The sequence below is a fragment of the Rana temporaria genome, chromosome 1 (assembly GCF_905171775.1).
Source record: "Rana temporaria chromosome 1, aRanTem1.1, whole genome shotgun sequence".
NCBI lineage: Eukaryota > Metazoa > Chordata > Amphibia > Anura > Ranidae > Rana > Rana temporaria.
In genome coordinates, this window is record NC_053489.1 from 437547851 (window position 1) to 437573225 (window position 25375).

The 25375-nt window shown below is 41.8% G+C and overlaps 1 protein-coding gene across 1 annotated transcript; it reads left to right on the forward strand.

The window, feature by feature from the left end:
* Positions 1–21634: 21634 nt before the first annotated feature.
* LOC120924965 (interleukin-8-like) lies at positions 21635–24866 on the forward strand. The gene is made up of 4 exons (XM_040335899.1): positions 21635–21935; positions 22665–22800; positions 23814–23897; positions 24475–24866. The coding sequence occupies exons 1-4, from the start codon at positions 21752–21754 to the stop codon at positions 24500–24502; spliced, it is 432 nt and encodes a 143-aa protein (XP_040191833.1). The 5' UTR covers positions 21635–21751; the 3' UTR covers positions 24503–24866.
* The last annotated feature ends 509 nt before the right edge of the window (positions 24867–25375 follow it).

The following is a 25375-nucleotide window of genomic DNA, read 5'->3' on the forward strand; positions in this document are numbered from 1 at the left end:
GAGGTAGGCAGGCGTAAACGAACATCTGTCGCTCTGTAGAGGTGAATTGAGGGTCCAATTCGGTCAGGCTAATCGTGTGAAAAGGGCCTAAGACTGCTTTCACACTGATGTGCTGCGGTTTACCCACACCGCGGGTGCAGCGTAGTGCACCTGTGTCTAACCTGCTGGTTAGCTGAACTTTGCCATAGAGTCCACCTGTGGCAAAAGCCAGCGCTGTAGAGGACGCATCGGCTTATGGGGCTCTGCACTGCAGCCGCTTTCTTCCTCTACCACCAGCTTCATTCACAACACTGATGTTGCAGTATGGCAGGTCAGCAACCTGCGATCTGGGATTGCCAAGCCGCCATTCCAGAGTAGGAGGTCGCGGGCCACATCAGAGGGCTCCGCGGGCCACACGTGGCCCCCGGGCCACTGGTTGGCCGCCCCTGATATACAGCTTACATTCCGATAACTATTATATATGTTGAAAAAATAAATACAGTATCTCACAAAAGTGAGTACACCCCTCACATTTTTGTAAATATTTTACTATATCTTTTCATGTGAAAAAACTTTGCTACAAATGTAAAGTAGTAGCAGGGGTGCGCAACCTTTTGAAGAGTAAGGGCCACTTAAGCGACTTGGTAACCGGTCGCAGGCCACAATGAGTAGAGCGGGTGGATGGCAACCCACTCTACTCTGACGAACCCACTCTACTCTATAGAACCCACTCTACTACTTTTTTCTTTTGCGGATCGGATTGGAGGTAAGCGTTTGTAAAAGTCCATTTACATCTGCCACTCCTTAGAGATGAATGGAGGGTCAGATTGGGTTGGAATGTGTGAAAGGGGCCTACGGCTGCTTTGACACCGATGTACTGTTGTTCAGCCGCACTGCAAGTGCAGCACAGTTCCTGTGTGGCTTTCCTGCAGGTTAGCTGCACTTTGCCATAGACTTCTATTATATCCTGGAGGTGTGGTACACTTTCAGAAAGCTCACCAAACTTGCAGGTAATAAAAGTCTATGGCTCAGTGTAGGTAACTTGCAGGTAGACTGCTCTGCATCTGCAGATCAGTTTAAAAGTAGCCCAGTAACCACTGCAGAACAGATATGCCCATATATACACTGTGATTTTAGTAATAAACTTACCTTTAATAACAGTATACTATTCTATTCCATCCCAGAGCAGGAGGTTGTGGTCCACATCAGAGGACTCCGTGGGTCACATGTGGCCCCCGGGCCACTAGTTGGGCACCCCTGGTGTACAGCTTGTGTAACAGTGTAAATTTGCTGTTCCCTCTTGGAGGTGTGTTTGTGGTCGTTATCATGTTGGAATACTGACCTGCGGCCCAGTCTCCAAAGAGAGGGGATCATGCTCTGCTTCAGTATGTCACAGTACATGTTGGCATTCATGGTTCCCTCAATGAACTGTAGCTCCCAAGTGTAGCCCCAGACCATGACACTTCCACCACCTCGCTTGACTGTAGGCAAAACACACTTGTCTTTGTACTCTTCACCTGGTTGTCGCCACACACGCTCGACACCATCTGAACCAAATACGTTTATCTTGGTCTCATCAGACCACAGGACGTGTTTTCAGTAATCTATGTCCTGCTTAGTTTGCTTGTCTTCAGCAAACTGTTTGCAGGCTTTCTTGTGCATCATCTTTAGAAGAGGCTTCTTTCTAGGACGACAGCCATGCAGACCAATTTGATGCAGTGTGTTGCCTATGGTCTGAGCAGTGGCAGGCTGACACACCCCCCCCTCCCCTTCAACCTCGGCAGCAATGCTGGTAGCACTTATATGTCTATTTCCCAAAGACAACCTCTGGATATGACGCTGAGCACGTGTACTCAGCTTCTTTGGTCAACCATGGAACCTGTCCAGTTAAATCGCTCTATGGTCTTGGCTGCCATGCTGCAGCTCAGTTTCAGGGTCTTGGTAATCTTCTTATAGCCTAGGCCATCTTTATTTAGAGCAACAATTCTTTTTTTTTCAGATCTTCAGAGAGTTCTTTGCCATGAGGTGCCATGTTGAACTTCCAGTGACCAGTATGAGAGTGTGAGAGCGATAACACCAAATTTAACACACCCACTTCCCATTCACACCTGAGACCTTGTAACACGAATGAGTCACATTACACCGGGGAGGAAAAATGGCTAATTGGGCCCAATTTGGAAATCTTCACTTACTCACTTTTGTTGCCAGCGGTTTAGACATTAAAGTGGAGTTTCCATCTCAAAATGTTTTTTTTCATTATTGTGCTCATTAGACCTAAAAAATAAAAAAAATATGTTTTTTACTCATCTGGAAATGCCTGTTGCTATGCGGTCCCACGAAATCTGCCTTTGGAATCACCTAGGATTCTGACATCATCTCCCTCTAATGCTCCTGGGAAATGTGTGTCATCATTTCCCAGGATGCAGTGCGCTACAAAAATGATCACTCCCCATCCAAGACTTCCAGGAAGTAAGTGCTTGTGGGCTTCACAATGCCCACAAGCAAAATGACAACGGTGTGGACATAGTTTTATAAACTATGGGGCCAGATTCTCAAAGGCGTTACGACGGCGCAACACCATTAGCGCCGTCGTAACTCCTCATCTGGCCCCGGGTATCTATGCGACTGATTCTTAGAATCAGTTGCGCATAGATACCCATTAGATCTGACATGCGTAAGGCTGTTACGCTGTCAGATCTTAAAAGTAATTTTTTTTCCCGCCGCTAGGTGTCGCATCGTCGTTTTCCCCGTCGTCTATGCAAATGAGGTAAGTACGCGAGATTCCCGAACCTACGCGCGTCCGACGCTGAGAATTTACGTTGTTTCCGTAGCGTACGCGACGCATAAGGTTGCCCCTGCTATTAGCAGGGGCAACCAATGTTAACTATGGCCGTCGTTCCCGCCTCGAAGTTTAAAAAAAATACGTCGTTTGCGTAAGACGTCCGTGAATGGCGCTGGACGCCATTTACGTAAACGTCTAAGCAAATGACGTCGGGCGACGTCATTTAGCGCAATGCACGTTGGGTAATTTACCCGACGGAGCATGCGCAGTACGCTCAGCGTGGGAGCGCGCCTAATTTAAATGGTGCCCGCCCCATTTGAATTGGGCGGGCTTGCGCCGAGCGAATTAACGATACACCGCCGCAAGTTTACAGGTAAGTGTTCTGAGAATCAGGATGTAAACCTGTAAACCTGCGGCGGTGTAGCGTACAGCACATACATTACGCTGCCCAGGAGCAACGTTAATGTATGAGAATCTGGCCCTATCTTTTTTGAATAACTATGCGGAGCAGCGGCGAATTGTAAAATAGTAAGTGAGTGAGTGAGTGAGAGATTTGTAAAGCGCAACACATGCGAACTGAATCGCCTCTGGATTTATGACCGGATTTATATTATAAAAACACACGATGAAAGGACATACATTTAAAAAATGCAAATTTTGTTTGGAACCCCGCTTTAATGGCATACTCTGTATATTTTAACACTATTGTTTATGTTGTGTACTCAATAAAAGTGGCACTGTGTTGCCTTTTATCTATTTCCCTACCCCTATTTTCTGCCTAAAAAGGGGGCGGCCCCTACTGCACTTGATGCATACTTTCCTTCTCCAATTCACACTGTTATACAAGCTGTACACTCACTACTTTACATTGTAGCAAAGTGTAATTTTCCTCAGTGTTGTCATATGAAAAGATATAATAAAATATTTACAAAAATGTGAGGGGTGTACTCACTTTTGTGAGATACTGTAGGGTGACCAGATGTCCCACGGTTTCCCTGGACAGAACCTTAATCAAATCTGTCCCTGGTTTTGTCCCTGGATTGGATTTGAATTTTGTCGCCCCATCCCTCCCTTTTCAGCCTGACAGCAGCAGCGCCCACTATAACAGGGATCACATCCCTGCTTGCAGTGCAGGGTCCTGTTTTGGGGCAGGGAGCAGGCCAGCTGTAACTTTAAGGGAGGACAGAAGAATCCTGGTCCTCCTGACTCCTGACACTGACGCACACTACGTTTCCGCGTGATGATGCTTAGTAGTAGCGGGAAAGTAGTACGTGAGAGAGTGAGAGGGAAGAAGCTGCCTGTCAAGTGTGTGTCAACCACCGACCTGTCCCGATTCCAGAGGTTAGCAGTCTGCAGTTATGGCTTATGCAATAGCAACTGAAAAACTTTAACTTAATGTAACATAATACAAATTACTCTGTATAATTGGTTGGTTTCTTCAAGGGGTTGTAAAGGTTCGTTTTTTTATTTTCTAAATAGGTTACTTTCAGCTAGTGCATTGTTGGTTCACTTACCTTTTCCCTCCATTTCCCTTCTAAAGGTTTTTTTTCTTTGTTTTCTTTGCCCGAATTTCTCACTTCCTGTTCCTCCTCAGTAAGGTGTTCAATAAGCTGTTCTAAATGACTTTCCACCGCTCGGATGATGGTGGAAAGCTTACTGAGGAGAAACAGGAAGTGAGAAATTCAAACAAAGAAAAATAACATTTAGAAGGGAAATCGAAGGAAAAGGTAAGTGAACCAACAATGCATTAGCTTAAAGCAACCAATTTAGAAAATAAAAAACAAACCTTTAAAGTCCAGTGGGCCTGGCTGAAGCAGTGTGGATAATTGAGTGTGCAGTGTCAGCTATTTTTTTCTGACAACAAGCGCTCGTAGATATCAGAATACCTGAACAGTACCTGCATTGGATTGGATGCAAGTGTTGGTGGCCTGTGAATATTCCACTGGGCTACTTCAACAATTCTGATTTGATTTTGTTACTACTGAGTTCCAGCTGGAAGTGGGCGTCTCTCCAATGAATTGCAGATAGTAGTAAAAGCCAGACTGAAGTTTTAAAGCTTGTATTCTCCAGCCAAAAAAATTAATAACGTTTTTGTTATTCTTTACACTGCAGTTGGTATAACATGGGGTCATGCAAAGCTGGTTTGGGAGAAAACACAAGATCCTAACCTTTAAAGCGGAGTTCCACCCAAAAATGGAACTTCCGCTTATCCCACTCCTCACCCCACTACATGCCACATTTGGCATGTAATTTTTTTTGGGGGGGGGGGGAGTGGGGGCTTCAGGAGAAGGGGACTTCCTGTCCCACTTCCTCCTTCCGCCAAGGGGCTGCAAAGGCGATTAAGCTTAATTGCCTTTTGGCAGCCCCTCCCTGTAGGTTGATCGCCTAGGACACGTGACAGGTCCTAGGCGATCGCCTGTCCAATCAAACAGCGCCGGGCCACGCCACGCGCATGCGCAGTGCCGCTCGCGCATTCGCAGTGGGTGCCCGGGCCTAGAAAGCCGAAAGCTGTCACGGCCAGGTGCCCACAGTGACAATGAAGATGCCGGCCGGGGAGGGGGGGGAGAGGAGCGGAGCCCCGGCTGGCGCGTCGCTGGAACGCTGGAGCAGGTAAGTGTCTGTTTATTAAAAGCCAGCAGCTACACTTTTTGTAGCTGCTGACTTTTAATAAACATAAATATTGGCTGGAACTCCCCTTTAAGTTAAAGTGTATTTATAGCCAAAACTGCTGTGACCCCCCCCCCCCCCCACCCCAGGTACATTCACCCTCTGTGGCTTGGAGACAACTGCCACTGAGGCAGAAAGTGATGGGAAATCAAACATTTTAGAGTTGTCACTAGAACAAATGGTGAGGGCAAATCTTCTAATGGGGATACCTGTTTTGGTGAAACATGACTAATAAGTGAATTCTCTTCACCTGGGTGATTTCCTATAAATTTCTGTGGTATTTCCTAGATATAAAGTGAGGGGACACTTCCCCACAAGAGGGCACACAGACTTGAAAGTGATATTAAAGTCTAGTTTTGTTATTAAAAAAAAAAAATTGTTATACTTACCAGCTTTGTGCAGTGATTTTGCACAGAGCAGCCCAGATCCTCCTCTTCTCGGGTCCCACGTTGTCACTCCCGGTCCATCCCTTCTGCCGAGTGCCTCCACAGCAAGCAGCTTGCTATGGGGGCACCATGCCGAGCTGCTGCTCTGTGTGTCCATTCAGACACAAAGCAGCGGCTGGGCCACACCCCCTCTGTCTCCTGATTGGCTTGCTGGCTGTGATTGAAAGCACCTGGAGCCAATGGCTCCCTCTGCTGCCAAAAACCAATCAGGTGTGCGAGTCCCCGGAGAGACAAGGCTCTCCTGGACATCGCTGGCTCGAGAGGGGGTTCAGGTACGTTTTAAAAGGGGGGGCATGAAGGTAAAAAACCTTGTGCCTTTACAACCACTTTAAATTTCACCAACATAAGCTTACTGCCTTGTTTCATAGTCCCATTACCTCTACACCAGGAAGGACAGGAAAATATTAGGAGTGCTGCGTGCCTGCTTTGATATAGTACATACATTATATTGATGCAACACTGAATCACAACATGTAACTACTAGTCATTGAGCTGCTTAATCTGTAAAATAGAATTTCATTGCTTTGTACAATTGGACTACGGAAGAACATGTAATCTCACTGTCCAAGCCAAATACAAAGCCAAAGAACAGTCAACAAAGGCCAAAAAGCAATGCTGTGATAAGAAACATGTTTGAGGGATAATGCATGTGGTTTACATTTGAGATGATAGGCTAAAGACTGTTTTATAGTAAAATCCTTTAAATCTAGGATATTCAAATTCAACAATCATTGTTCCGGAACTCATAAATAGAACATTGGAATCTAGGACTGCAGTGATAGACATTTTACACAGTCCACATGCTTAAAGCCCTAAAAAAATCGTTTTTTTTTTCATCTGGTGATCTGGCCAGTAACACACTTTCTGTCTTATGCCGCGTACACACGGTCGTTTTTTGTGATGAAATAAAACGACGTTTTATATCATGAAACAAAACAACGTTTTTCAAACTTCATTTTAAAAAACGACTTGGCTACACACCATCGTTTTTTCAAAATGCTCTAGCAAAGCGTGGTTACGTTCAGCACGTACGACGGCACTCTGTTCCATTCAAGCTCACGTCATAACTTGCTTCTGAGCATGCGCGGGTTTAAAAACGTCGTTTTAAACGTCGTTTTACCCACACACTATCATTTTAAATGACACAAAAAACAACGTTTTGAAAAACGACATAAAAAATTGAAGCATGTTCGAATTTTTTTTTTTGTCGTATTTCAGAAGACATAAAACAACGTTTTCCCCACACATGGTCATTTTAAATCACGTTTTTAAAAATTTCTTTTTTTTTCATCACAAAAAACGACCGTCTCTGTATGCGGCATTAGGAAAAAATCAGAAAGGTTGTCTCTTCTCTTAGAGAACAGAAGATGTCCATTCTCCTGGGATACTAGCAAAAATGGGAGTGGTAAGAATTACACTAGACTGTAGTTACAGCTTTGTTTGCCAATGTCCAATCTACTGAAGGCAGCAGCATAACCAATTGTGCCTTAGTACTTCATTCTGTGTACCGTAATGTACAATTTAAGAAATTACGGTTCAAAGTGTGTTCCCTGCATTAATGCCCCCCCTTCCCTGGCAACTTATGTCCACAGCACTGGTCCCTAGTAATGTACTGACTATGCTGATATCTCTTGTGTTGTATGTCCTTGATTTAGACAAACTGTATGACAGAAGGGAGGCTGCCAGGGGGGCCCCATGATCTGTAGTCATGTCTCTGGTTAATAGAATACAAGGCCGGGATTCAGAAAGGACTTACGACGGCGTATCTCCAGATACGCCGTCGTAAGTCCAAATGTGCGCCGTCGTATCTTTCCGCATATACTGGAAATCAGATACGCCTGAATTTGGCCAAGATACGACCGACGTAAGTCTACGACGCTGTCGTATCTTGGGTGCATATTTACGCTGGCCGCAAGGGGTGCTTCCGTAGATTTACGCGTCGAATATGCAAATGACCTAGATACGCCGATTCACAAACGTACTTGCGCCCGTCGTAATAAGCTACGCCGTTTACGTAAGGTGTACGTCCAGCGTAACTTTACCCCTCATAAAGCAGGGGTAAGTCATGTTAAGGTATGGGCGTGGGAACAGTGTCGTATTTTACGTCGTTTGTGTAAGTCGTACGTGAATGGGGCTGAGCGTAGGTTACGTTCACTTCGAAAGCATTGAGCCGACGTATCTTAGGGAGTATTTGCGACGTGATTCTGAGCATGCGCGCGCATGCGCCGTTCGATCGGCCATTCATTTACATGGGGTCACGCTTCATTATAATACAACACGCCCACTGCCTTGCTACTTTGAATTACGCGGGCTTACGCCGGCTCATTTACGTTACGCCGGTGTACATATGGGAGCAAGTGCTTTGTGAATACAGTACTTGCCTCTTAATGTTACGACGGCGTAGCGCATATGAGATGCGCTACGCCTATCTAAAGATGCGCCGATCTCTCTGAATCCTGGCCAATATTTTTGACTATAGTGATCCTTCAATTATTTGATATTTTATGTTAGTAATATTTCCTTGTTCTACATGAATCTCGACACATTATTCACAGAGACTCCCGAATTTCCCATGAGTAGTTCTGGAATGCACATTGGCCAGAGTCCACTATAAACATACCCAGTGTTACCAATTAGTCAGAAGACTTCAATCTGACAGCTATGTAATTCAACTGGATAGACATCATATTTTAACAAAACAAAAGACTCTGATTTTCAACAAGCCTTAACTGGCTGTACTACATGTTAGGTTATAAGCACTTAGGATAACAGACAACTAGAGGGTAGGGACGACAATGAATCCTTAGAGCGGCCTTTCTCAACTTTTTCCTTTTAAAGGAACCCTTAAATTTGGGAATCCCTGCTAAAGTTTGGGGAATCCTTGCTAAAATGGTTAATATTACAACCCATGTTACATTAGTACATCAGTAAAAACTTTCAATTAAATAAAAAAGAATGTGAGCAGGCTAACATATTTGACACAAAGGGCTGATTTATTTTAAATTTTTTTTACCACTGCTGCTATATATGACAAAATCATTTTCAGTAATAAAGTATATCATGCCCCCCTGAGGTCATATCCACCATCACTTCTGCTGAATGCTTCCCACTGAGTAGGTAAAGGGGCGTGCTTGAAAGTCCTGCCTAAAACTGTGGTCATTAAACCTAACATCAGCCTGTTCTGCAAAGGTAAGCAAATTGGAGGTGGAACCCTTTTTCAAAATAACATGGTGCCACAGCACTGTGAATATTGGTGCATGTGAATATGCACATCTCAGCCGATGTGTGAGGGTGTCATTAACAATGAATGGCACTGCTGTGCATCTGCTAAAGGGCAGCACATTTTTGTGGTGGCAGAAAAGCGATTTGCATGCGTTCCCTACACACACAAATGTGAACGCAGGCTAAGTGTCTCAGTTACATTGGTGGTCAGTGTAAATCTTTTTATTACATTGGAGCTCAGTGTGCAATCCTTTCATTCACACTAGTGGCAACTGTGAAGGTACCCTTTACATTGGTGGTCAGTGTAAATCCCTCCTTATATAGGTGGTTACTGTGAATTCTCCTATTACATTAGTGGTCAGTGTAAATCCCCATTACATTAGTGGTCAGTGTAAATCCCCATTACATTGGCCAGTGTAGAAACTCCTCTTTATATTGGTAATCGGTAAAAAAAGTCAAACTTGCATTTGTGGTCAGTTTTGACCCTTACATTGGTGGTCCATGTAGAAGCCCCCTTTAAATCGGCGGTGAGTGTAAATCACTCCTTACATTGGTGACCAATGTAGAAATCCCCCCTTTATTGGTTGTTGATGTAAAATCCCCCATTACATTGGTTGTCAGTGTAAAGTCTTTATTACATTGGTGACCAGTGTACGTTTTCCTTTACATTGGTGGTAAGTGCAGAATTGCCCTTAGACTGGTGATCAGTGTAAATCCCCCCTAACATTGGAGGTTGGTATAGAAGTGTCACCTTACATGGAGGTCATTGTATATTCCACCTTACACTAATGGTTGGTGTAAATGCTCCTATTACATTGCTGTCAGTGTAGAAATCTCTCTTTATATTGGTGGGTGGCATGGTGGTCAGTGTAAATCCCCCTCACATTGGTGGTCATTGTAAATTTCCCATTACATTGGTAGTCAATGTTCAAGAAACCCAAAGCAACCTTGGGAGGAACCTTAGGGTTTCACAAAACCCTGTTTGAGAAAGGCCACGTTCGCTAGTCAGCCACTTAGATATAGATAAGGATTTAGTCAAATGTGAACTTTTTCCCCCATGTGCACACTTTTTTTAATTCAAATTACCCGGGGGTTAACATTTTAAACCAAACATATATTATGCGCAATGGCCCCAAAAAAAACTTCAAATTTATATTATTTGTATAACTATATATTCCGTAGTTGTCCTTTAACGCTAAAGCTTCTAAACTTCTGGACACCATTATACTCCTGCTTCCTTTATTGGGAAATCAAGACTAGCAGTTGAGCTACTGCATTTCTCTGTCTAGGATTTCATTCTGCTTTCATTTACCACTTATATTCTACTACTTTTACCATTAATGAAACATCAAGCTGTGCTTCTGTTTGGCATAGATAAGGAAATATAAGACCAATTGAAGATGGGCACTGATAAAGACTACATAGTCTGGTATTGTTGCTGCCCATGTAGTTTTGCTATCTTATGATATTTTTTTTAACATGGTAAAGTTTTGGCTCATGCAATTGTTATGACTCATTGTAAAGTCCCCCTTTTTTTAACCTATAAAAATAACAAACATGTTATACTTTCCTGCTCTGTTGCATTGTATTTGCATAGAGCAGCCTGGATCCTCCTCTTCTTGGGTCCCTTTTCTGTGCTCCTGGCCCCTCCCTCCTGTTCAGTGCCTCCACAGCAAGCAGCTTGCTATGGGGGCACCCGAGCCAAATCACAGCTTCCTGTGTCCATTCAGACACAGAGCTCTGACCCGGCCCTGTCCCCTTCCTTCCCTAAATGGCTAACTCACTGTGAATGACAGCAGCGGCAGCCAAGGGCACCGCTGCTGTGTCTCAGCCAATCAGGAGGGAGAATCTTGAACGGATGAGACACTTGTGGACATCGCTGGGCAGAGAGGGACCTCAGGTAAGTGTTAGGGGGGCTGCTGCACACAGAAGGCATTTTATATTAATGCATAGAATGCATTAATATAAAAAACCTTCTGCCTTTACAACTCCTTTAGAGTGAAACCAAACTGTATCTAAGCACCACAAACTGAAAACGCTATTTTATTCAGATTTATTTTCAAAGCAAGGGCTCCCATCAATCCATATTTCCATGCTTTATTTTGTTGAGAAATCTATTTGAAAAACACCCCCCTAGCATTTCTAGCTGAGGCCATTTTGAGTAAAGGCAAATGGTTTTTGTAGTATCTACATCCTGGAATTAATCTGCTCTTAGCTCAGGCATGCAGGCAGGAGGGTGTGCTTAGCTTAAATAGCTTCTCCTCTCCTCCTCCAGATGAAGGAAAAATGTCCATTAAGACTCCTGCTATGTATTATTCACATTATTGTTGGCCAGAAACCAGGAAGCCACTTAAGAAAGTAAATGCAAATTCCTATCTATTTACCAATGCTAGCAGAATAAGGATTCAAAATTGTTAATATCAAATGAGAGAGTTTAGTTCCACTTTAACCTGCTACTTCTTACATGAACCCACCACTAAATAATGTGCATGTCATTTCTGGAGCAGCAGCATTTTGCAGCATTTAGTGCAAATCAAAGTGCAATCCACCTGCGCCAACCAGCAAGTATGGTAACTGGCCAAAGGAATAAAGTAATCCTTTAAAGTGGTTGTAAACCTAACCACACATCTTGCACCTACAGGTAAGCCTAGATTAAGGCTTACCTGTAGGTGTAAGAAATCTCTCCTAAACCTACATGGTTTAGAAGATATTTACACTAATTACAGGCGCCAATGTCTATGGCGCATGCGCGCCGTAGACAACGGCGCAGGTGCACTGAAAGTGCAGTTTTTCTTAATGGCATAACCAGGGTTAATGCCGTATTCCCGCGCATGCACAGGGATCTCCCGGTCCCGCGTGCATGCGCGGGAGTGACGTCATCGCCGCTCAGGAAGTATGTGCAAGGGGACATGGCGACGGCGAATGGGGAGGACTTCGGGGGCTTTGATCTCAGGTAAGTGCAACATAATGAGCTAGTTACATAACCACAGTTCAGCAGAGCATGAGCTGCACTAATTGTGCAAGATTATCTGGTGCTCAGCTGTTTACATATACAGTTTACACATTGATCCTCAAACTCCAAAAATTCCAAGCCATTATGGCAAAGCACCAGAGTTCATGTCCAAATCCAATATCACTGTCACTATGTTTATATACTAACACTATTCTGAAACAAACCGCAGACCTAACACAAAGGAATGTTCTCCAGGAAAGTATGGGACTCTTTTCACATACAAAGAAAGCAAGAAAGTTCTCCTATTTCCTCCCTTTTGGTCTATTAAATATACAATTGAAAGTGATTTGTTAGAACATGAGTGTTGATCCTGCCAGAAATCTGGTGAGCTAATTTAAAATTCCAAGGCTCTTTCTGCCCCTTATGTTGTTGAGGAGTATTAAAGAGGGGAAGGTTTTCTATAGTAATGTGCTAGGGTTAATGCTGCTCCTCAATAGATAGTTCACAGTTAGTGAGTGCCACCATAGGACAGTTAATACATTGCTGGCAAAATTTCCAGGTAAGAATAAAGGGGAAAAAGAATTACATAACAACAAAACGAATGCAGCCACCACATCTCAGGTCTGATAAACAAAGCAAAAAATGTAACATAAAGCTGAGCAAAATAGCAACTGCTCCAATTTGCAAGCTGGCAATGCTTGAAAATGAAATTATTTTTTTTCAGCAAACATGTTGATGTCAAATGAAAACATAGCAAATTAGGCAAATTCCTTTGTTTTTGCATTGGGAATGTGTTGGGCAAGACAGCCCAAAGCTGCTGTGAATGGGACTTTAAAGGACTGTAAAGGAGTCTTTGTACCTCCTTCCTATAAGAAGAAACCCATCACAGTATGGCTGATATTAGAATGTCAGAGACTTTAGACATCAAGACAACTTAAATGAAAAACACAAATAAAAATAAATAAATAACTAACACACCTCCCAGAAATCACAATAAGTGTATATTGATTGGTTTGCGCAAAAGTTATAGCGTCTACAAACTATGGGAAAGATGTATGGCATTTTTTTATTATTTATTTTTTACTAGTAATGACGGTGATCTGCGATTTTTTGAACCATAGTGGACTATTTGGAGATGTCGCCCAGGAACCCGGGGCATGTTTGAGAGTCACTGTTTTAAACAGGGACAAAGACGTTTGCAGCACAGTCAGTCCCGGCCCTGGGGGGGTGCGCCCACGATAGACAATGTTGTGATGTCTCAAACAACGTGACCATGGCCCCTTCACTAGTAGTGCACGCATTGTTTGAGTCAGGGTGTAACCAGTCATGAATATCCACCAGTTGTGAAGCTTGGTAGTAGAGTTAGAGATCAGGGAAAGCCAATCCCGTCAGATGGGACGGTAGTCTAAGTGTTTCCAGTGCTACTCTAGGGGCCTTACCATTCCAGAGGAATGCTATACAGATCGAATCAATGCTCTTAAATTTAGGGATCTTGCACGGGGCATTAGCTAGGACATACAGTAGTTTAGGAAGGTATATCATCTTTAAGATATTGGCCCGTCCCATCAAATCCAGAGGTAAGTCCTTCCACTGTTTAGTCTGAGACTGCAGATGAAGTAGCACAGGGCCCAGATTATTGGTAATATACAGGGATAGTGGCAGCTGGACCACAACACCCAGATATCTAAACGAAGTGGCCACCAACAGTCTAGAGTCAGAATGAATTTGAAGATTAGGTGACCGATCTATGGGATAGATAATGGACTTCTCCCAATTCACTCTGAATCCCGAGAAATCCCCGAAGTCAGACACCATTTTTAACACGTTAGCTAGTGAGTCCTGGGCATCTGCCAAATACACCAAGTCATCAGCATATAGCGAGATTCGCTCCTCTATACCATTGATGGGCAATCCCCTAAGAAGTGGGGAGTTGCGTATCCTACTAGCAAGGGGTTCCATGGCCAGGGCAAATAGCAGGGGTGACAACGGACACCCCTGTCTGGTTCCCCTAGTAATTTGGAAGGTATCCGTAACCTGTGAGTTGATGCGAATACGGGCAAGCGGCATGGTATAGAGAAGTCTAATCCATGCAACCATGCGATGACCAAAACCATACATCTGCAAGACCCGGAACAGGTATGGCCATTCCACACTGTCAAAGGCCTTGCAAGTGTCCAAGGACACCACAACCCGAGTCGGGAGGCAGTCGTGCATAAATGACAGGTTATGAAACAGTCTGCGAATATTCATCCTGGTCGACCTGCCCAGAATAAAACCACCCTGATCACTTCCCACCAAGTGAGCAATCACTTTGTTCAGACGGTTCGCCAGGGCCTTAGCCAGAATTTTTGCATCTACATTTATAAGTGATATTGGACGGTATAAATCACATTTCAACGGGTCTTTCCTGGGTTTGAGGAGTAGAACAATCAATGCTTCTCTCATTAAGGGGGGTAGCACCCCCTCCTTCAATGCTTCGTTATAAGTCTTAAGTAGTAGAGGGGCAAGAAGATGTTGAAACTGCCTATACCACTCCACTGGGAACCCGTCTAATCCTGGTGATTTATGAGCCGGCATCTGTGAAATTGCAAGTGACAGTTCTTCCACAGACAGCGGCTCATCCAGTTCCTCCCGAACCCGGTCCCTTCAGTTTAGGAAGGGGTACCTGGTTCAAATAGTCATCAAGCTGCGTGTCTGAGTTGTCAGCCCTTGAGGTATAGAGGTCACGGTAAAAAGAAAGAAAGGCATCTGTTATATCCTGAGGAACATCACTAATCTGGTTCGCTGAGATTGATATCCTAGGGATAGAAATAGGGGTACTCTCTGCCCTTTCTAATATACGCGAGTTAAACGACCCGCCTTGTTACCATGTTCAAATGTCTTTTGTGTAACATAGAGCATGCGTTTTTTAGTCAAGTCCAACAATCGCAGTTCGTAATCTCTACGACTATGTAGCCAAGAGGCCAACGTATCTGCGTTGGGACATTTAGAGTATTCAGCCTCTGACAATACCATAGCCTGTTCAAGTTCCTCAGTGTGCTGTTGATTGTTTTTTACGCAGTATACCCGTAATTGACATAAAGGATCCTCTCAAAACTGCCTTGGAGTCCTCCCAGGCATTGCTGATTCCAGTTGTGTCCTGACTAAGAGTCCAATAGTCCAGGGCTCGACAAATCCCGGTCGCCAGGTCGCCTTGGCGACTAGAATTTTTTTTTTTTTTGTGAGCTGACGCCATCTGGTGGTGAGCCGTTGGTATTACAAGTTATTACCAACAGATGTGTGAGCTGGCGCCATCTGGTGGTGGCCGTTGGTATTACAAGTTAAGCATTACAAGTTAAACAGCAATTCTAATGTAATTTTTCACTATTTTCACTGCCATCTTCTTCCCTCTAATTAGAACCCCCAAACATTATATATATTTTTTATCCTAACACCCTAGAGAATAAAATGGCGATCGTTGCAATACTTTCTGTCACGCCGTATTTGCGCAGCGGTCTTACAAGCGCACTTTTTTGGGAAAAAATTAGACTTTTTTAAATTAAAAAATAAGACAACAGTAAAGTTATCCCCATTTTTTTTAATATTATGAAAGATAATGTTACGCCGAGTAAATTCATACCCAACATGTCACGCTTCAAAATTGCGTCCGCTCGTGGAATGCCGACAAACTTTTACCCTTTAAAATCTTCATAGGCGACGTTTAAAAAAATCTACAGGTTGCATGTTTTGAGTTACAGAGGAGGTCTAGGGCTAAAATTATTGCTCTCGCTCTACCAATCGCGGCGATACCTCACATGTGTGGTTTGAACACCGTTTACATATGCGGGCGCTGCTCACGTATGTGTTCGCTTCTGCGCGCAAGCTCGTCCGGACGGGGTGCGTTTTCTGGCTCCTAACTTTTTTAGCTGGCTCCTAGATTCCAAGCAAATTTGTCAAACCCTGCAATAGTCAACCATATTTTTTTGGCACTCAGCCTGTACTATCTCCTCTTCGAGCCAATAGGAGTTCAACCTCCAGACCCTAGGGCCTGATTTTGGCAAGAGAAGGAGACTGACCATTAGAGGGCCATGGTCTGATATACCTCTGGGTAAGTATGTGACCGAATGCACCAATGAAAGTACATCCGATGGGGCAAATGCCATACAGTATCTATGCGTGACATAGTGTGGAAAGAATCCGAATGACAGGAAAATTGTCTGTCTTCCGGGTGTTTCCAACGCCACAGCTCCGTAAGAGAGTAAACCTGAGTCCAATCAACAAATGAGGGGTATGGCCTACCCACACCTTGCAGACGGTCCACAGATGGGTCAAGTACAGTGTTAAATTCACCCACAAAAAGCATTGGTCCTGGAGACCTAGATAGTAGCATTAGTGACAATTTGGAGAGAACCTCCGGTGAGAACGGTAGAGATATATATATGTTCACCAACGTAAAGTTCGAGAAAGCTATACGAAGAGTAAGTACAACAAATCGACCCACCGGGTCTGTTTGTACACTCAGAGTCTCGGCCCCTAGAGTCTTAGCCACCAAGACCGAGACCCCTCTCGAAAAATTAGAGTAGGTGGTATGATACTGGGAGGCTAACCAGGGACGTTTAAGATATTTCAGCGTAGGGCCCATAAGGTGTGTCTCTTGAAGACAGATAATATGAGGCTTGTGTTTTTTCAAATAGGAAAACATTAGGGACCGCTTGTGAGGTGAATTCAACCCTCTAATATTCAAGGAAATAATTCTAACCGTGTCTGCCATAAGTATATACAATTAGCACATGAACATAGCAATAGTAAGCAGTCAATGCAGTACCCCACTTATAATAATACTCGCAATATAGTTGACAGTCGTGGCATATCAATAGTAAAAAATTATAATAAAACATAGGAGCAAACTTATCCCCTAACTTCCACCGTGGGCGGACATTCAATGCATAGCAAACCTGTGGGAAAGCCGCCTGAACCCCCATCCCCTCCCACCCCCTCCCTGCTCTACCAACCCCAACATAGCAAGCATTGGATTCCAAAACAGTTTTCCACTACCTTCAGCAACTGTCATGGAAGGTAGCCGAGAGTCCTGTGGCCACGCCACCTATCGGTAATGGGGAGAGTGACAGTTCCATGTGAGCTCACAGATGCATTATAATCGTCCCTGAGGTAGGATCAAAAAAGAATATGATTCGTAAAAGGCACAACAGTGAACAGTGCAAGTGGCAGTATATCAACAGTACCTTACATGCAATGCAACAGGCATTGCCGACCAGGGTGACAGCAGAATCATCGATCATACAGTAGTGCTGTTTCCTTCTGTGGGATTTCAAACAAGTATATGTCAAATCGAAGGAGAGTCATTCAGGCCAAGAGAAGGGGGATAATCAATTTAACTAGACCCCCTGACACAAGGGAAACTCAAGGCCATAGCGCCTTTAGGGCTGGAGCAAAAGTGAGCTTTTCCTTCGTGGATGATTCTCAATTTAGCCGGGAACAACATCGCATACAGAACGCCTTCGTTGCGAAGGCGGTCTTTCACTGCAGCAAAGGATACACGCTGACGTTGCACTTCAGCTGAGAAGTCGGGGTAAATAGAAATGTTGTTACCGTTGAACTTGAGGGAACCCTTTTCTCTTGCCAAGCGTAGAATAGCCACCTTATTCCTAAAGTTCAGAAATTTGGCAATAAGGGATCTTGGGGGGCCCCAGTTTGTGGAGCGCGTGGCGGGGTGCGATGTGCCCGCTCAATTTTAAAGGTTCTGGAGAATTCTTCTATCCCAAAAGCATCACGCAGCCATTGGTGCAGGAACCTCTCTAAGCGAGACCCCTCTGATTTTTCTGGGAACCCCACAAAGCGGAGGTTGTTCCTTCTGGAACGGTTCTCCAAATCATCCAGCTTGGCCCTTAGGGCTCCCAACTCATCCGTGGCCGTGCGCATAGTGGCAGACAGGGGATGCACCACATCTTCCAGTGAACTGACCCGGCCCTCTACCTCCCCGATTCTATCCCTTAAGTTATGGACATCTTGCTTTAGGAGGGAGAAGTCAATATGTATACTTTGCATTTGAATGGTGAGGGACGTTTTAACATCCTTAAAGGTCACCATGATCTCTGCCAGTGTAGGTTCAGCAGCAGGGGGGGGGCTCGGGATGTGGGGTCCTCCGAGTATCCCAGGGATTCAGGTGAACTAGATGATTCAGCCTGGGTACGAAATAGGGCAGGAACAGAGCCCCTGATATGAGTCCTGAGCTGCAGATGGAGCAGGCTGCTGCGCGGCCGCGTGTGCTCCTTGAGAATCCGCGCCATCTTGCCTCTGTGACCGGACCCATTGCTCCGCCGGGGATTGGGGCGCCGGGGGCTGTATTTATTGACCATCATGCCTGGATCGGGTGCCCGCCGTCCTAAGGAGCAGATCGGTACCTTTTGGAGCCAAATCGGGGACAGGATGGCTGTGAGAAGCGGGAGCTAAGGTCTCACGCTGCCGCTCTCATGGACTTTTTTAACGTAAATAAACTAATCTAAAAGATAGTTGCAATTAAGAAAACAAACATTTCAAACTGTAATATATTATATTTTAAGTTTATGAATTTAAAAATGAAATAAGATACCAACTGCATTGTTAAAATTGTTTATTTATAAATAAATAAAATAGACATAAATACAACCAACATAATGTATATATAAATTGAACATGTTTTGTAGTAAAAAAAAATGTTAACTAATAGGAATGTAATATTCCTCCAGCCAATTTATTGTATTTAAAAATGTATGTGGATCTCAGCTGCCTATAATTTTCGTTATGGTACATTGAGTTCTCTAGTAATAAACTGATCTATATGATCATACCAAACTTGAAACAATTATTTTAGATAAAAGTAATTTTTCTATTGTATGTTTAGAATAAGTACATAAATATAATAATTATTAAGATTAAAATAAATAACAGCAGTATTAACATTTATAAAAATGCAAGTGAGGATGTGTTCCTGAGAGGGTAGGGAATTTCATTTAAACAGCTTCTGCCTCATTTTGCTGTCTGTCAGAAGAAAAAAAGAAAAAGAAAAATGTGTTATATAAAATCACAAGAAGAGTATGTTTACAGTTTTTATTTAAAATCTTTTTATGACTAGGATGATAACAACATGCCTTACAATATCATTGTTTTATAATATTAGTTGATTAATAAACAATTAAATCCAGTGCTTTTATTTAAAATAGAGTGGAAATCCCAAAAAATAAAACTTGACTAATCAAAAAATCCAGTGCACAAAGGGATTGCGTTTTTTTTTTTTTTTTATGTTTTTTTTTCCAATTAGAGAACAATTTTGGCAAACTTCTTATAACATTTTTGTTGCTGTCAGAGCTTTCTTGTAACTGGCATTTTTTGTGACGTTTTATTTGCATATTGCAGGGACAGGAAATGAAGGAACATCTCCTTACTGCATCCCAGACAGAAATAAAAATATGAGACATTTTAACTCTTGCCCCTCTATAAAAAACTAAAATAGATGTTTTTTACAGTAGCTGAGGTTAAGCTTTAAATCAAAAAGGGCAACGTGTTATTATTGTTGTTATATGTCTCTGTTGTAAAATTATTACCTTTCTAATATTAACTTGATGATGCGCTCTACCCAAGAAGCAGAAGGATCCACACAGACCATGTTTCCATATTTTAGAGTAATTCTGAAAAGTAAAATAAAGTTTTCAAAATCTGATTAACTGTGATGGATAACAGTAACTTATCATTCATTTTTTTACAGAGTGCATGTACTTGGGCTCCTTGTTTTCCGGGGCCAAAAGACTACAAGACAAATAAAAGCAAAGCATTGTGCTTTCTTAAACTAGCTTTTCATGATCATGAGAAGGCTGAGTTTGGAAGGGTGGTGGGAAAGAGCTCCTTTAGATTTACCAAAACTATGCAATATAAGGACTTACCTAAAATATCCATTTGATTTGTATCCAATCTGGCAGAATCTTGCACTAAATAGATGTTGGTAGATCTAAAGGAGGTTGCACAGTCATATGTAATGCCGCGTACACATGGTCGTTTTTCGGCATGAAAAAAAAATGACATTTTTAAAAACGTCATTTAAAATCATCCTGTGTGGGATTCACATCGTTTTTCGGCTTCTGAAAAATGTCATTTTTCTGGTTGTAAAAAATGATTGTGTGTGGGCTAAAACAACGTTTTAAACCCGCGCATGCCCAGAAGCGAGTTATGAGACGGGAGCGCTCGTTCTGGTAAAACTACTATTCGTAATGGAGTAAGCACATTCATCACGCTGTAAATCGGGGACAGGATGCCTTCAGGATGGCTGTGAGAAGCAGGAGCTAAGGTCTCACGCTGCCGCTCTCATGGACTCCCGGCCCAGGCTACACCACTTTAAGTTTAAAGCCATTTATCTGCTCTGTAAGTGCCATTTTAATTAAATAAAACCTTTGCTTTAATGATATTACCCTAGGCAAGTTTGTGATTTGTCTGCTTTCACTTGCTACTGTGACTGATCCTGTGTCAGGAAAGCCTGTCATTAGAGATGGCCTGCCGGTTCGCCAGGCGGTCGTTTTGCGGCGAACTTTCGCCGTTCGCGGTCTGCCAAACCGTCGGACATCTGGCGATGTTCGCGGCGGTCCGCAATGTTACATGGGTAGGAACTTTGACCTATGACACATCCATCAGGTGGTGCAGGACAGCCAATTGAGACATTTAAGCACATGGACATGCCCCCTACCTTATAAATAGGTTTGGATGAAGCGAAAGCATAGTTGAGGAACAAGCCAAGGTCGGTAACAAGTGGTAGTGAAGTTTCGGGGCAGCAGTAAAAGGTGCAAGATATTGGCTTGAGAAGAGAACAATAATCTGGCATGAAGTACAAAGGCATGTCTTAGATAGGAAGTTCATTAAAGGAGCAAGCAGTTCAAGGTTCACCAAAAACAAGACAGAAAGTAGGTTTGGCCAAGTAATCAGGCAAGGTGTTTTGCAGCATCTCAGGTGGCCCAGCAAGATGATCTACTGCAAGACCCATCCTGGGTTCAAGTCCTGGTCCTGACAAGTATTCAGGATGAAGTACAATTGCTGCCATAGATGGACCACCAGACAAGTCCACTAAATATGGATAAACAAACCCAGGTCTGAACAACAAGGAAAGTAGAACGAGGGAGCATCAGGGACAATATGTGCTAATCTGATGAGTACCATGTATCATCAAAGTAGTGCTTCATAGTAAGTTTCAATAGCAGTCCCATTGCGAGAGCATAACTTTGTAGTATCCCGCATTTGGTCCCAATGTTCTATGGACAGCTATATTATCACAATTTTTTGTGTTTTACATGATATTTTTTGAAACAGGCCGTCTGAAATGCAGGTTATAAAACCTCACATTTTCAAGCATCTGCTTATATGAGAATAAGTGAAAACAGTCTGAACCTCTTTAAAGTTCTATCTGTGCAAATGTCTGACATCCACAAGAAGCATTTGGATAAAATTATATTTCCATCTGGAAATACCAGGGCGCACATGTAGGGCGTTTTGCCAATGTTACTGCATATGCAGCCAAACCAAAATTATTATGAATGTTTATACAAGTGCACCAAGAACAGTGACCGAGCTAACAACGGTATGCTGAAAGTGAGTTACATGTAACGTGACTCAGGAACTGTGACAAACAGCAAGTTACTGAATCTGGAATTTACAATGTCGTAATCAAACAATAATGACATCAGAATGACCAGGCTCTATACTATATATTCTATTCGCTTTTCAGCTACAAAACAGAAGGTCTTGAAAACAGCTCAGCTAAGGCAAACTAGGAAGCCTGCCAAGCAAATCCACAAGAAAACCATGATGTTCTTCAAAGCAGCTTGTGCCACCCTTACCCTCTTCCTGCTTTTCACCACTGCAGCAGAAGGTAACGATAATTTATTTCAACTTTTGAACTGAACTAAACTGTGCTTAAAGTTAACCCATTTTGCAGTATGTAAAAAAAGTATTGGGTAGAAAAATATTTTAGTAGCAATGTTATTTGTCCATAAAAGTGATGCAAAAAGTATCCATTTGGCAGGAGAGAACATTACATTTTTTAATTCGTCCCATTAGGCAGAAGGCAGCACACAAGGTGTCACAGTAGACAACCTGTAAGGTGCACTAACATCTTTACTAATTATTACTATAATAGGAAAGTCATCTACCATTTTTTTTCTATGAATGTTTCCAACTATGTATAAAGCTGTAACTCTACCTATGTGGTACCACACGATCGGTTTTGACCGATGAAAACGGTCCATCAGACCGTTGTCCTCTGGTTAACCTATCGTGTGTACGAGGCCTTAAAGGACAGCATGTAGGTAAGTGTAATTACCACATTACATGTAACCACCCCATGTCCTTTCAAAAATAATTCCTGGAGTTTTCCTTTAAAGAAGACACAGATACCAGAACCTATGGCCAACAGTGCAAATGTTAGCCAAAAACAATCATGTTTTCTGAACCGACATCACCCTGGAGTTCACAATTTTCTATTTTTATGTCAATAAAGTAAAAAAAAAACTCAAAACAGAAAAGAGGAAAATGTCTAAGTGGTTAATTTAGAAATAAACTCATCATAACTATATAAATGTTTCTCTTCTTTAATTTGCAGCTATGTCTTTAATAAGATCAGCGTCAGAATTAAGGTGCCAGTGTGTGAAGCTTGAATCAAAACAAATATCTACCAAAATAATGGCAAATATAGAGGTGATTCCTAGTGGCCCCCACTGCAAAAATGTTGAAGTAATGTAAGTATTATTATATATACGTTACATATATTAGATGTTGTTAGACGTATTATAGTTTATTATATACGTTGCCTCAAGTTGGTGGTTTCAACATAAATTAGTCCACTAAAAATTGGTCTGTTAAAGTCTCACCATATGTGTTATGCCGCGTACACACGGTCATTTTTCGGGATGAAAAAAAATGACATTTTTCAGCATGTCCAAAAAACGACGTTTTTCCAACTTCATCATTAAAAACGACGCTGCCCACACACCATCGTTTTTAAAAAATGATGAACACAAGCGCGGTGACGTACAACACGCACTCTGAAGGGGAAGTTCTATTCGCCTTTGGGCTGCTTTTAGCTGATACCGTGTTAGTAAAAGACGATTCGCGCTTTTTTGTCTGTTACAGCGTGATGAATGTGCTTACTCCATTACGAATAGTTTTACCAGAACGAGCGCTCCCGTCTCATAACTCGCTTCTGGGCATGCGCGGGTTTAAAACGTAATTTTAGCCCACACACGATCATTTTTTACAACCCGAAAAACAAAATTTTTCAGAAGCCGAAAAACAATGTGAATCCCACACACGATGATTTTAAATGACGTTTTTAAAAATGTCATTTTTTTTCATGCCGAAAAACGACCGTGTGTACGCGGCATTACAGTATGACTGTGCAACCTCCTTTAGATCTACCAACATCTGTTTAGTGCAAGATTCTGCCAGATTGGATACAAATCAAATGGATATTTTAGGTAAGTCCTTATATTGCATAGTTTTGGTAAATCTAAAGGAGCTCTTTCCCACCACCCTTCCAAACTCAGCCTTCTCATGATAATGAAAGCTAGTTTAAGAAAGCACAACCCATAGAGTAGCACTGTGCCACAATGCTTTGCTTTTATTTGTCTCTTAGTCTTTTGGCCCTGGACAACAAGGAGCACAAGTACATGCACTCTGTAAAAAAATGAATGCTAAGTTACTGTTATCCATCACAGTTAATCAGATTTGAAAACTTTATTTTACTTTTCAGAATTACTCTAAAAGATGGAAACATGGTCTGTGTGGATCCTTCTGCTTCTTGGGTAGAGCGCATCATCAAGTTAATATTAGAAAGGTAATGATTTTACAACAGACACATATAACAACAATAATAACATGTTGCCCTTTTTGATTTAAAGCTTAACCTCAGCTACTGTAAAAAAACATCTATTTTAGTTTTTTATAGAGGTGCAAGAGTTAAACTTTCTCATATTTTTATTTCTGTCTGGGATGCAGTAAGGAGATGTTCCTTCATTTCCTGTCCCTGCAATATGCAAATAAAACGTCACAAAAAATGCCAGTTGCAAGAAAGCTTTGACAGCAACAAAATTGTTATAAGAAGTTTGCCAAAATTGCTCTCTAATTGAAAAAAAAAAGAAGCAAATAATAATAATAATAATAAAAAAAAAAACGCAATCCCTTTGTACACTGGATTTTTTGATTAGTCAAGTTTTATTTTTTAGGATTTCCACTCTATTTTAAATAAAATCACTGGATTTAATTGTTTATTAATCAACTAACATTATAAAACAATGATATTGTAAGGCATGTTATCATCCTAGTCATAAAAAACATTTTAAATAAAAACTGTAAACATAATCTTCTTGTGATTTTATATAACACATTTTTCTTTTTCTTTTTTCTTCTGACAGACAGCAAAATGAGGCAGAAGCTGTTTAAATGAAATTCCCTACCCTCTCAGGAACACATCCTCACTTGCATTTTTATAAATGTTAATACTGCTGTTATTTATTTTAATCTTAATAATTATTATATTTATGTATTTATTCTGAACAAACAATGGAAAAATGACTTTTATCTAAAATAATTGTTTCAAGTTTGGTATGATCATATAGATCAGTTTAGAACTCAATGTACCATAACTAAAATGATAGGCAGCTGAGATCCACATACATTTTTAAATGCAATAAATTGGCTGGAGGAATATTACATTCCTATTAGTTAACTTTTTTTTTTACTACAAAACATGTTCAATTTATATATAAATGATGTTGGTTGTATTTATGTCTATTTTATTTATTTATAAATAAACAATTTTAACAATACAGTTGGTATCTTTTTAATTTTTAAATTCATAAACTTAAAATATAATATATTACAGTTTGAAATGTTTGTGTTTTCTTAATTGCAACTATCTTTTAGATTAATTTATTTACGTTGAAAAAGAAATGGATTGGTCTTCAACATGTTTGTAATTACAATTCTTATACAATATATTCTTTTACCTTAAATATGTTCTTCATACTTCTACTTTAAAACCAAAATTTGCAGGAGCAATACAAGTATGAAGGGAAATTACCTTCTGTTTATTCTGGTCTCATGGACAAAAATATACATTAAGGCCTCATACACACGATAGGTTAACCAGAGGACAACGGTCTGATGGACCGTTTTCATCGGTCCAAACCGATCGTGTGTAGGCCCCATAGGTTATTTAACCTTAGGTTAAAAAAAAAAGCCAACTTGCTTTAAAATTAACCTATGGATTCCTAACCGATGAGAAAAAGAGTCGTTAGTAGGCACGCCCATCGG